A 12,522-nucleotide genomic window follows, 5' to 3' on the forward strand; every position below is an offset into this window, starting at 1 on the left:
GAAGTTCTTTTGAATTGGTAGAGAATTTTTTTACCTACAAACTAATTTAGGATAAGATATGGATTGTGGAAAAGCTTATTTATATTGCTTAGCCTGAAAGCTACAGCTGGTTTTATAGCTTGAAGCACCGGATTTGTGCTTGGGCCAAATTGAATCCTGTGTGCATGAGCTATGGATGTATAAAACAGTTCATTAATTTGCCTGTTGAGATTGAAGAGATTTGTTTGTGGAATTACTCTTGTGTATATATCGTTTTTTAAAATCTAAGCATCAAGCTAATGTTTGTTATCCATCTCAAATTGTACTTGAGAATGTGGTAATGGGCTACATTCGTGAATTGTGGAATTGGTTGCTTTCAGTGTTGAGGTGAAGAAGGCATTGTTTTTTATTTGTACGATATCATTTGGTAATCTTTCATTATATAATGCATCACTGTATATTTTTGGGAGAGCAACTTTCTAAAAGTATGAGAGAAACTAGTGCTGGTACACTTGAACCTACTTGCCTTGGATATTTATTTCTGCAGTCATGTACCACAGCAGAAGAGCCTTTACCTGGAGGAATGCTAACTTTGCTTCTCCTAACCCTAATATGAATTTTGAACAGTTCATGACTTTTGCATAGATAAGCATTTTTGTGCAAAACTACAGTTTTGCTGATCTTTTATATAATTTAACTGCATTCTATTTGTATTTCTTTACAAGAAGTGCCTCTAAATTACGCATTTCTAATCATTTCAACTCCTCCTGTAATAGTCAAAAAATAGGGATGATGTTCACAATTCCGAAAGCTAGATATCTGCACTTTCCCTTTTTCATCTGACTCATTTACTGCCTACATGCATGTTCAAGAACAGGGTACGCTTAATGGCATTAGTGGTTAGTTATATTTCCAAAAAGTTGATAGAATAAGTTTGTGACAGAGCAGTACACTATCTATTTGGTAGAAAATTATACATTATGGATTATTTTCCAATTAATTTAGAAATAATTAAACTTGAGTATTTTCTTTCTTTTTTTATCTTTACAATTACTTTTTTAAAACTAATTGTGAGTTTTGCTTGCTGTGAAGGTGTATAACGATAGTCAAGCCAAATTCAGTTTTTTAGTGGATTCTTTGAGAATGAACTGGAATGGTTATTTATTTCCACAAATCCACCCTGGATGTGAGTCATTTTCTGGATGAGGTTATCAAATTATGGACAAAGTCTGTTAATACAACTTTATTTACCTGGTATATAAGAGTTCTGACATATTTTAACAAGTTGAACTTAAGCTCCAAAAGTTTTACTACTTTTCAGCCCTGTGAAAAGTTACAGGTGTAACAGCACGATCCAATTTTGAAAGATGCAGCTTACCTAGCTTTAAATTTTTTTTCATGGAAAATGAAATTGGGCATCATGCTATACTTGCAGGGACCTCAGCGCAGTTGCTAAGTATCTTATTTTTTTTGGTAGGAGAATATATCAAAAACTGGAGACCAAGGTACTTTCTATTGAAGACTGATGGATCCTTCATAGGATACAAGGAGAAACCGCAAGATGCAGATTTACCATACCCTCTGAATAACTTCTCAGTGGCAAGTAAGTCTTGAACAGTTGTTTTTTTTAGTTTTCCTGATGCTCACAGTAATATCTCAATATGATTTTCTTTTTTTAATTCCAGTGCTCTGAGCTATTATTTTTAACATAATTTGATTTCTGTTAATGTAATGACTTGAAAGTCTGGAGGGTGGTTCTGTATGGTAGAGTTCGGCAGAAGGGCCTGTTTCTGTACTGTACAACACTATGAATGTATAAATTCATAGTTAAAGACGGTGCGTCTATTGGACAGAACATTTCAGTATTCTTACAACAATGTGTGTGAAATAGGAAGGAAAAGGAAGGGAAGACACTTAAATTTGCCAGACTACTTGTCAAATGATGGAGTGTTATTCCATTGAGCAATAAAATTGTTTTTTAACTGTAAGGGAGATCATGATTTTCAAATGTAGTATGAACAAAAATTGCAACTAGTTGAATACTAACTTGATATTTCCTAATCCAAATGTTTAGTTTCATATATACTTGTTAAGCCTTGTAACCTCAGTTCACATGAAGTTCATTTTGTACTTGATTTCCTTTGACTCTTTCTGCGCATTCAGCTATCTTTATTTCTTCAGTTATGGCAACTGAAGGTGGTTAATCTTAGGATGTGAATATCGAGATAACTACAAAAGCTGGAAATACAAAATAAAGGAAAGACTCAACAGATTTGGACACACCTGTAAGAAGAGAAACAAAGCTAACGTTTCAAGTCAAAGACATACCATCAGAACTAGAAGGGACACAAAATAAACTTAAACTGCAGAGTGGGTGGAAACTGGGTGACCATGAGAATCGAGGTTATGAGGCCAGTAAGTCAATGGGAGAAGTTAGAGTGAGAACTTAGATATAGACAATAGAATGTGGGAATTACAAAATGCAGAACAGAAAGAAATGCCAAGCGCTTCAAGCTGAGTGTGACCTCCGCTCCCAGAGAGAGGAGAAAGGCAATATAGGGAAGGATGTGGGGTGAGGAAGGTGGAGAGAAACAAGCTGAACCAATATCATAAAATGGATGATTGCTGCAGACACAAATCAAATTTTCTATCAGACCATAAGACCATAGGAATAGAATTAGGCCATTTCCCCATTGAGGCTGCTCTGTCATTCAATCATGTCTGATCCTTTTTCCCCCTCCCCAGCCCCACTACCTGGCCTTCTCCCTGTAACCTTTGATGCCGTGTCTCATCAAGAACCTGTCAAGCTCTGCCTTAAATACACTCAGTGACCTGGCCTCCACAGATGCCTGTGGTAAGAAATTCCACAAATTCACCACCCTCTGGCTATAGAAATTTCTCTGCTTCTGTTTTAAATGGGCACCCCTCTATCCTGAAGCTGTGCCCTCTTGTCCTAAACTCCCCCATCACTGGAAACTTCCTTTCCACATCTACCTGGTCTAGGCCGTTGAACATTTGAAAGGTTTCTGTGAGATCTTGCCCCACCCCATCCTTCTAAATTCCAGTGCGTACAGACCCAGAGCTATCAAACATTCCTTGTATGATAACCCTTTCATTGCCAGAGTCATCTCTCCTCTAGTCCCTCTCCAATGTCAACACGTCTTTTCTTCCACAAGGAGCCTAAAACTGTCACAATACTCAAGGTGGGACCTTACCAGTGCCCCATAAAGCCTCAGCATCACATCCCTGCTCTTGTATTCCTGACCTCTTGCATTTGCCTTCCTCACCGCTAAGTCTACCTGCAAGTTAACGTTTAGGGTACTGGGCACAAGGACTCCCAGGTCCCTTTGCATCTTAGATTTTTGAATTTTACTCCAGTTTAGAAAATAATCTGCACATTTATTTCTACCACCAAAGTGCGTGACCATGCATTTTCTAACATTGTATTTAATTTGCCACTTTCTTGCCCATTCTCCTAATCTGTCTAAGTCCTTCTGCAGCCTGCCTGTTTCCTCAACACTACCTGCCCCTCCACCGATCTTCGTATCATCTGCAAACTTGGCAACAAAGCCACCTATTCTATCATCTAGATCATTGATATAAAGGATAAAAAAAAAAGCGATCCCAACACCACTAGTCACTGGCAGTGAACCAGAAAAAGGAATCTTATTCCCACTTGGTGCCTCCTATCAATCAGCCAATGCCTCTGTTTCTTTTGAACAGATCATACCTCCCCCAGAAGAGATTCCAATGATCCAAGAACCTGAAGCCCTGTCCCCTGCACCAGCTTCTCAGCCATGCATTAATTTGCCACATCATCCTGTTTCTACAGTCACTGGTGTGTGGCACAGGCAGCAATCCAGAAATTACTAGCCGGAGGTCCTGCTTCTTGGCTTTCTACTAGCTCTCTAAATTCTCTTTTCAGGACCTCTTTGCATTTCCTTCCTATGTCGTTAGTACCAATATGTGCCAAGGCACCTGTCTGCTCTTTCTCCCTCTCCAAAATGTTGTAGACGCAATACAAGACATCCCTGACCCAAGCACCTGGGAGGTAATATTCCATTCAGGTGTCCCATTCACGTTCATGGATCTCCTGTCTGTTCCCCTGACTATCGAGTCCCCGATCACTACTGCTCTCCTCTTCTTCCTCTTTCCCTTCTGCACTGCGGACCTATGCTCAGTGCCAGTAATTCAGTCTCCGTAGGATTCTCCTGGGAGGTCATCCTCCCACCCCCAACAAAATTATTCAAAATAGTACACTTATTTTTGAGGGGAATGGCCCACTGGTGTGCCACTTCCCTGTAACTCTGATCAATTAGCTCCTCACTCTCCTGTACAAGCCGAAGGTCATCCAGCTGCTGCTCCAGATCCGTAACAGTCTTCAAGGAGCTGCAGCTCGATGCACCACGCAGATGTAGTTCCTTGGGTGACTCTGGGTCTCTCAGGACTCCAACATCTGGCATGAAGAACACACAAATAGCTATGTACTACACCAAGTACAGAAAGAGGGGGGGAAAAGGAAAGCTTTGCAGAAACTTAATCAGAGCTAACACCTCTTTTGAGCCAAAGCCTGGCATTCCTACTTTCACCACTGACCTGCTCCCAACAATGGCTGCCCCACTTGTCCCTTCTGTACTTTTAAACAAGCTTTGCTGATCTGATAGAAACCTTATCACTGTGGCCTGCTCCTGCTGCTGATTGGGTTGCCAGAATGAATCCAGGGGATCAATGTGCTTAAATGCAGGATAAAGTGCTGTTTCTCAAGTTTTCTTTGGGCCTTGTAACCGTGCGGGAGGCCAGATTAATAGGCCAGAGTGGGATGGAGAATTAAAGTATCAGGTAACAGAAAGGTCAAGGTCCCCCCCCTGCAGTCTAAATACAGGTGTTCTGCAGAGCCAGTATACTTGAATGATTTCTCCACTGTAAAGGAGAACCCATTGTGAATATTAATTGCAGTTCATGAGTCCACAGTTGGGAGTGTTGTGTGTACTTCTGGTTACCACTCTAAGAAGAATGTGCTGGAGGAGGTTCAGAGGAAATTCATCAGTATATTGTTTGGATTGAAGGAATTTAGTTATAGGAAAAGATTAGATTGGCTGGCGTGTTTTCCCGGGATGGCAAGAGGCTAATTGGGTGAACTTGTTCTGCCACCTCTCGAAGAGCTGAATGATATAAGATTGAGAGACATAGGCAGGGTAAATGGTCAAAATCTTTCTCCCAGTCAAAAAAACAAGGCATAGTTTTAAGGTGAGAGGAATTTGTTCAGACAATGACGTTTGCAAAGTACTTATAGAGGAAGTGGTGGAATCAGATGCAATACTACATTCAAGAAGCATATAGACAGGCTCTTGTTTAGGTTAGGCAAAGAAGGATAGAACATACACAGAATAGTACAGCACAGCACAGGCCCTTCAGCCCACAATGTTGTGTTGACCCTTAAATCCTGCCCCCCCCATATAACCGCCCACCTTAAATTCCTCCATATATCTGTCTAATAGTCTCTTAAATTTAACTAATTTATCTGCCTCCACCACTGACTCAGGCAGTGCATTCCACGCACCAACCACTCTCTGAGTAAAAAAGACTTCCTCTAATATCCCCCTTGAACTTCTCAACCCTTACCTTAAAGCCATGTCCTCTTGTATTGAGCAGTGGTGCCCTGGGGAAGAGGCACTGGCTGTCCACTCTATCTATTCCTCTTAATATCTTGTATACTTCTATCATGTCTCCTCTTATCCTCCTTCTCTCCAAAGAGTAAAGCCCTAGCTCCCTTACTCTCTGATCATAATGCATATTCTCTAAACCAGGCAGCATCCTGGTAAATCTCCTCTGTACCCTTTCCAATGCTTCCATATCCTTCCTACCGTGAGGCGACTAGAACTGGACACAGTACTCCAAGTGTGGCCTAACCAGAGTTTTTTAGAGCTCCATCATTACCTCGCGACTGTTAAACTCTGTCCCTCAACTTATGAACACTAATACCCCATAAACTGTCTTAACTACCCTATCTACCTGTGAGGCAACTTTCAGGGATCTGTGGATATGTACCCCCAGATCCCTCTGCTCCTCCACACTACCAAGTACCCTGTCATTTACTTTGTACTCTGCCTTGGAGTTTGTCCTTCCAAAGTGTACCACCTCACACTTCTCCAGTTTGAACTCCGGGATATAGTACTAATACTGGTAGATGGGATTAGTTTCTGTGCTGTACAACTCTGTGACTCTGGCTTTTTCCTTTGTTACTTTGCCAGTTGCCATCATATGACATTTGGTTTTTAACTTCATCCTGTTCACTTTATCTAGGGTCTTAATAATTTTAAAAACTTGTTTCAGAAACTATCTTTGGGAGGGGAGGAGAAGATGGTAGTGCAATGCAGCGCGCGCGGCCGCTCCGAAATGATATCGGTATTTGTTAAATAGGTACTGTGCACAATCCTGACTTGATGGAGAAGGACGTGAGAAGCATGGAGGAACATCTGGAGAAACTACTGAAATGCTTGCTTCGCTGCCGCTGCTACTGTGCGATCGAGAATCTTCGGAGGGGGAAGGCCCCAAATCCTCGGCTTTGCCTATTGCCTATTGCCTTTTGCCAGGGCAGGGGTCGAAGCGCTCTGCAGAGATGGTGCTCGGTGTCAGAGGGCTGATCAGAGGCTCGAAATCTAATCTAATCTAATCTTGTCTTCCTGTTCCTGCCATGACCTTGTTCAGTGCTGAATCGGACATGAAGAGCTGGGTGTCCTCTGTCTTTTCCCTAGATGTGACTAAGCAAAGTCGATCATAACTTTCTTGCTGACTCTTGTGCCTCTATGTTCAGAATAAATTATAAAATAAATCAAGTGTGTATTTTGAATCGCATTATCTCCCTCCTTGAATTGCATTAAATTTCATCATCCACACGTCCACTTATTCCTTCAGCATTTTGGTATCTCTTTTAATCTGCTGCTATCCTCTTGATAGTTGACTATTCTACCAATTCATTTGTCATTGTTTTCAGGGCACAATTCCAGAGTTTACAATGTACTAACCCCTGAGAAATACCATATTATATGTCCATATTTCATGATCTATAAGGAGGTAATGGGCTCATTGAATCAATGCCAGCTCACGGAGGAATCTCATTCCCTCACACATTTTCACAGTCAATTATACTCTGCAAATCCCCATACATTCTATTGCCTACTTACATTGGCCAATTGGTTACCTACCCACATAGCTTTGGGAGGAAACTCAACATGTCATAAGAAGAACCTGAAAATTTAATGCAGTTTATGCTAAGTGCAGGACTGAACTGGGTTATTGAAGTTGTGAGGCAGCAGCTCTCCAGCGACATCTTTGCGCTGTCCCAATGACACCATGGTGTACTTCCTTTCAGTTCAAAAACCTTGTTCACCATTGGTCTCTGTCTAAATTTTTTTTTCATTTAGAAGTACAGAGGGGAGCAGGTCTTTGTGGCCCTTCGAGCTGCATCGCAGCAACCCCAAATTAAACTCTACCCCATCACAGGATAACTTACCTATTAACCAATTAACCTACTAACCAGTACATCTTTGGAATGAAAACTGGAGCACCCAGAGGAAACACGCATATTCCGAAGGGAGACTATACAAACTCCTTACAGATGATGACAGAATTGAACCCCGAACTCTGACACCCCAAGCTGTCATAGTCTCGCTAACTGCTACACTATTATAGCACCCACAAAGCAGATTTTCCTTCCATTTTGTTATTGTATTTTATTCTATGGGCTTCCACTTTAAGAGGCACTAACAGATTTTTTAAATATAAAAATTAAGAACAACTGCAGATGCTGGAAATCTGAAATAGAACAGAAAATGCAGGACATGCTCTTCAGGTCATGTCAGCTCTGTAGGAAGGGAAATGGAGGCAATGCTTCAGATTAAAGACGGTTCGTCAAACTTAAGCTTACCCTACTCCCGCAGATGTATCCTGACCTGCTGTGTATTTCCAGCATTTTCTGTTTCATTTCATGAAAGTATTCTGTTCATTGCATTAACTGCCTTTTCCTGTTATCAACCTGAAAGACTGTCAAGTTGATGAAAATTTGCTAGTAACTAATCCTCGCTGTCTTTCTCTAATCAATCTATTTGTGACTGCTACTTCTGTCCCAGATGAATAAAGTTTCCCCATAACCAGGATTTTTTAAACATTGATCTGTCATTGCTAGGTTTATCATTTATGACATGGTACAAGATATGATCTTCATTTCTCATGCACCATGCTTGTGTCACTACATGTTTAGAGAATTGTGTTCAATGCCTTCATAATTTTTATGGTTGCCTTGCTGAGCATGATATGATGTATTCCATCAGGATAAAGTGACTAATCCACTTATGTACAGCTAGCCTTTCTGCTACCTCCTCTTTATATATTTTCTATAGGAGATGTTATAGAGTATATACAGTATGGTGCCCTTGATGGTCTGTAGTTCTGAAAGGAGGTGTTCTGATTCTGTAACTGATCGATAATGGTAGATGCCAAGCAAGAGGTTTTCTTGCCCATATTTAACAAGTCACAAAGCTTTTTATTTTAATGTATTTTGTTAAATGTTGAACCTGTCAAATTGAATAATACCCTGATTCCTGTCATGTTAACTTCATCTTTGCAAGAACTTTCTTCTGTTATATTGTGGGAAGAAAATAATTCTGTAAAGTATTTGTGAGAGAGAGGGAGATTTTAACAAATCTTTTTCTGTGGTGCTGTTTGGAGAATTCCTCTTCCACTTTGACCTATTTGTTGTGTGACCTCTTGTACTGTTACAATAAGGCAGCATCTCATATTTTGTTTGGACGTATTGTAGCTTTCTGAAATCAATAATGAAATTGCACAACCTCAAGTAGCTTGATTTTGCTGTATCGGTTGTATTACCTCAGTGCTAAAATTAGCCCAGTCTGTTTATTTTTCCCTTTTATTCCTTCTAGTAATGAAGGTCATGTCCAGCCTGACCTGCTGGGCATTATTCCTGCTGTACATTTGCAACTCTTGCATTCTTTTGTTTGTTTATAACTTACCTCCACGGACAAGCCAGTATAACTTGTTCAGAGACATCAGCCTTGTAATCTTCCATGCAGTTCTGATGAAGGAACTTCAACCTTAAATATTAACTGTTGCTCTTTCTAAAGATGCCGCTTGCCTGCTGAGTATATTCTATTCCCAAACAAGAGAAAATCTCCAGATGCTGGAAATCCAAGCAACATACACAAATTGCTGGAGGAACTCAGCAGGCCAGGCAGCATCTGTGGAAAAGAGTGCCTTCGATGTTTTGGGTTGAGAACCTTCATTAGAACTGGAGCGAAAAGCAGATGAGGCAGAGTTATGTACGGGGTCTTTCTTTTGTTACATTTAAAATGGCGACTTTGTTATGTTAATCTGGGGAATGCGGCTTTGTTGTGCTTTAACGCTGAAGAGAGTTTGCGCTAGCAGTTTGTTTACTTTAAAATGAGATAACAGGGTTCTATTAGCCAATGGGTGGTTATGTATCGTTTTGTTTTCGGATGCCATGCTGTATGATATGACTGTGGACTGAGTTTTGGCGAGGAGTCGGAGGAGAGACGAGGAGGACCGCGGACGTGTGGAGAGGCTCCGGTCGATCACTCAGGGTGGTCCCGAGCCGTGAGTCGACGGAATCCGAGTGGTCGTCTGAAGTTGAATTGAGCTCCAACGTAGCGTGCGAAGAACTTGGACTTTGATAAGTGTTGGCGCCTTTTTTTTTTCATTACTTTCCTCTCTGTATCAAATGTATATTAATGTCATAGAATTAGTAATATCTATAAAGTGTATTTGTTAAAATTTACTGGGTGTGCTGGCTGATGATTGATGTTTGTGATTGATTCGGGCGGCAACTGACCCTGTGGGGAGTGTTGAGCGGGTGCTGGGCTGGATTTCCCCTAGACATACACGAGCTAATATAACTGAACGTTACAGTTAGAAGATGGGGGGGTGGGGGAGGAGGGCAAAACACAAGGTGATAGGTGAAACGGGGGTGTGAAGTAAAGAGCTGGGAAGTTGATTGATGAAAGATACAGGGCAGATGAAGGGGGAATGTAATAGGAGAGTACAGAAGGTCATGGAAGAAAGAAAAGGGGGAGGACCACCAGAGGAGGTGATGGGCAGGTCTGGAGATAAGATGAGAGAGGAAATACAGAATGGTGGGGTGAGGAGCATTACTGGAAGTTTGAGAAATTGATGTTCATTACATCAGGTTGGAGGCCATCCAGGTGTTGCTCCTCCAACCTGAGTGTGGCCTTATTGCGACAGTGGAGGAGGCCATGGACTGACATGTTGGAATAGGAAGTGGAATTAAAATGGGTGGCTACTGGGAGATCCTGCTTTTTCTGGTGGGTGGAGTGTAGGTGTTAAGTAAAACAGTCTCCCAATCTATGTCGGGTCTCACCGATATACAGGAGGCCACACTGGGAGCACCAGATACAGTAGATGACCCCAACAGACTCTTTGGTGAAGTGTCGCCTCACCTCGAAGGACTGTTTGGTGTTGAATGGTTAGTGAGGGAAGGAGGTGTATGGGAGGTGTAGCAAGGACAAGTGCCAGGAGGGAGATCAGTGGGGAGGGATGAATGGACAAGGGATTCACGTAGGGAGTGATCCTTGCAGAAAGTAGGGGGAGGGAAGGACGTACTTGCTGGTGGGATCCTATTGGAGATGGCAGAAGTTGCAGAGAATTATGTGCTGGGCATGCAGGCTGGTGGGATTGAAGGTGAGGACAAGAGGAACCCTATCTATTCCTGGTGGGCTGACAGGAGGATGGGGTGAGGGCAAACATGCACAAAATGGAAGAGGTGCGGTTGAGGGCAGTGTTGATGGTGGAGGAAGGGAAGCCCCTTTCTTTGAGGAAGGAGGACATCTCCTTCGTTCTGGAATGAGAAGCCTCATCCTGAGAGCAGATGCGGTGGAGACAGAGCAAACTATTGTTATTTTTCATTCACAGCATCTGCAAGTTTTTAAATTTCCTGATAGAAACTACAGCATAGAAACAGGCCTTTTGGCCCTTCTTGGCTGTGCCGAACCATTTTCTGCCTAGTCCCACTGACCTGCACACAGACCATATCCCTCCATACACTTCCCATCCATGTATCTGTCCAATTTATTCTTAAATGTTAAAAAAGAACCCACATTTACCACCTCGTCTGGCAGCTCATTCCATACTCCCACCACTCTCTGTGTGAAGAAGCCCCCCCTAATGTTCTCTTTAAACTTTTCCCCCCTCACCCTTAACCCATGTCCTCTGGTTTTTTTTCTCCCCTTGCCTCAGTGGAAGAAGCCTGCTTGCATTTACTCTATCTATACCCATCATAATTTTATATACCTCTATCAAATCTCCCCTCATTCTTCTACGCTCCAGGGAATAAAGTCCTAACCTATTCAACCTTTCTCTGTAACTGAGTTTCTCAGGTCCCGGCAACATCCTTGTAAACCTTCTCTGCACTCTTTCAACCTTATTTATATCCTTCCTGTAATTTGGTGACTAAAACTGAACACAATACTCCAGATTCGGCCTCACCAATGCCTTATATGACCTCATCATAACATTCCAGCTCTTATACTCAATACTTTGATTAATAAAGGCCAATGTACCAAAAGCTCTCTTTACGACCCTATCTACCTGTGATGTCACTTTTAGGGAATTTTGTATCTGTATTCCCAGATCCCTCTGTTCCACTGCACTCCTTACCATTAACACTGTATGTTCTACCTTGGTTTGTCCTTCCAACATGCAATACCTCACACTTGTCAGTATTAAACTCCATCTGCCATTTTTCAGCCCATTTTTCCAGCTGGTCCAAGTCCCTCTGCAGGCTGTGGAAACCTTCCTCACTGTCTACTACACCTCCAATCTTTGTATCATCAGCAAATTTGCTGATCCAATTTACCACATTATCAGCGACATTTTAAGTATTTCTGCCAGGGCCCCTGCAATTTCAACACTAGTTTCCTTCAAGGTCCGAGGGAACACCCTGTCAGGTCCCAGGGATTTATCCACTTTAATTTTCCTTAAGACAGCAAGCACCTTCTCCTTTTCGATCTGTACAGTTTCCATGATCTCACTACTTGTTTCCCTTAATTCCATAGACTTCATGCCTGTTTCCTTAGTAAATACAGACGCAAAAAACCTATTTAAGATCTCCCCCATTTCCTTTGGTTCCGCACATAGCTGACCACTCTGATCTTCAAGAGGACCAATTTTATCTCTTACAATCCTTTTGCTCTTAATATACCTGTAAAAGCTCTTTGGATTATCCTTCACTTTGACTGCCAAGGCAACCTCATGTCTTCTTTTAGCCCTCCTGATTTCTTCCTTAAGTATTTTCTTGCACTTCCTATACTCCTCAAGCACCTTATTTACTCCCTGCTTCTTATACATGTCATACAACTCCGTCTTCTTCTTTATCAGAGTTGCAATATCCCTTGAGAACCAAGGTTCCTTATTCCTATTCACTTTGCCTTTAATCCTGACAGGAACATACAAATTCTGCACTCTCAAAATTTCTCCTTTGAAAGCTTCCCACCT

General features: G+C 41.8%; 1 protein-coding gene across 3 annotated transcripts in view; it reads left to right on the top strand.

Moving 5' to 3' along the window:
- Positions 1–12,522, top strand: part of akt3a (v-akt murine thymoma viral oncogene homolog 3a) — a 484,690-nt gene that overhangs the window by 230,371 nt on the left and 241,797 nt on the right. For all 3 annotated transcript variants that reach the window (XM_072264837.1, XM_072264839.1, XM_072264838.1), the window contains one exon: positions 1,457–1,582. In XM_072264837.1, the coding sequence (XP_072120938.1) occupies positions 1,457–1,582 (126 nt within the window). The remainder of the gene's footprint in view (positions 1–1,456; positions 1,583–12,522) is intronic.

This window comes from Mobula birostris, chromosome 8, assembly GCF_030028105.1.
Source record: "Mobula birostris isolate sMobBir1 chromosome 8, sMobBir1.hap1, whole genome shotgun sequence".
NCBI lineage: Eukaryota > Metazoa > Chordata > Chondrichthyes > Myliobatiformes > Myliobatidae > Mobula > Mobula birostris.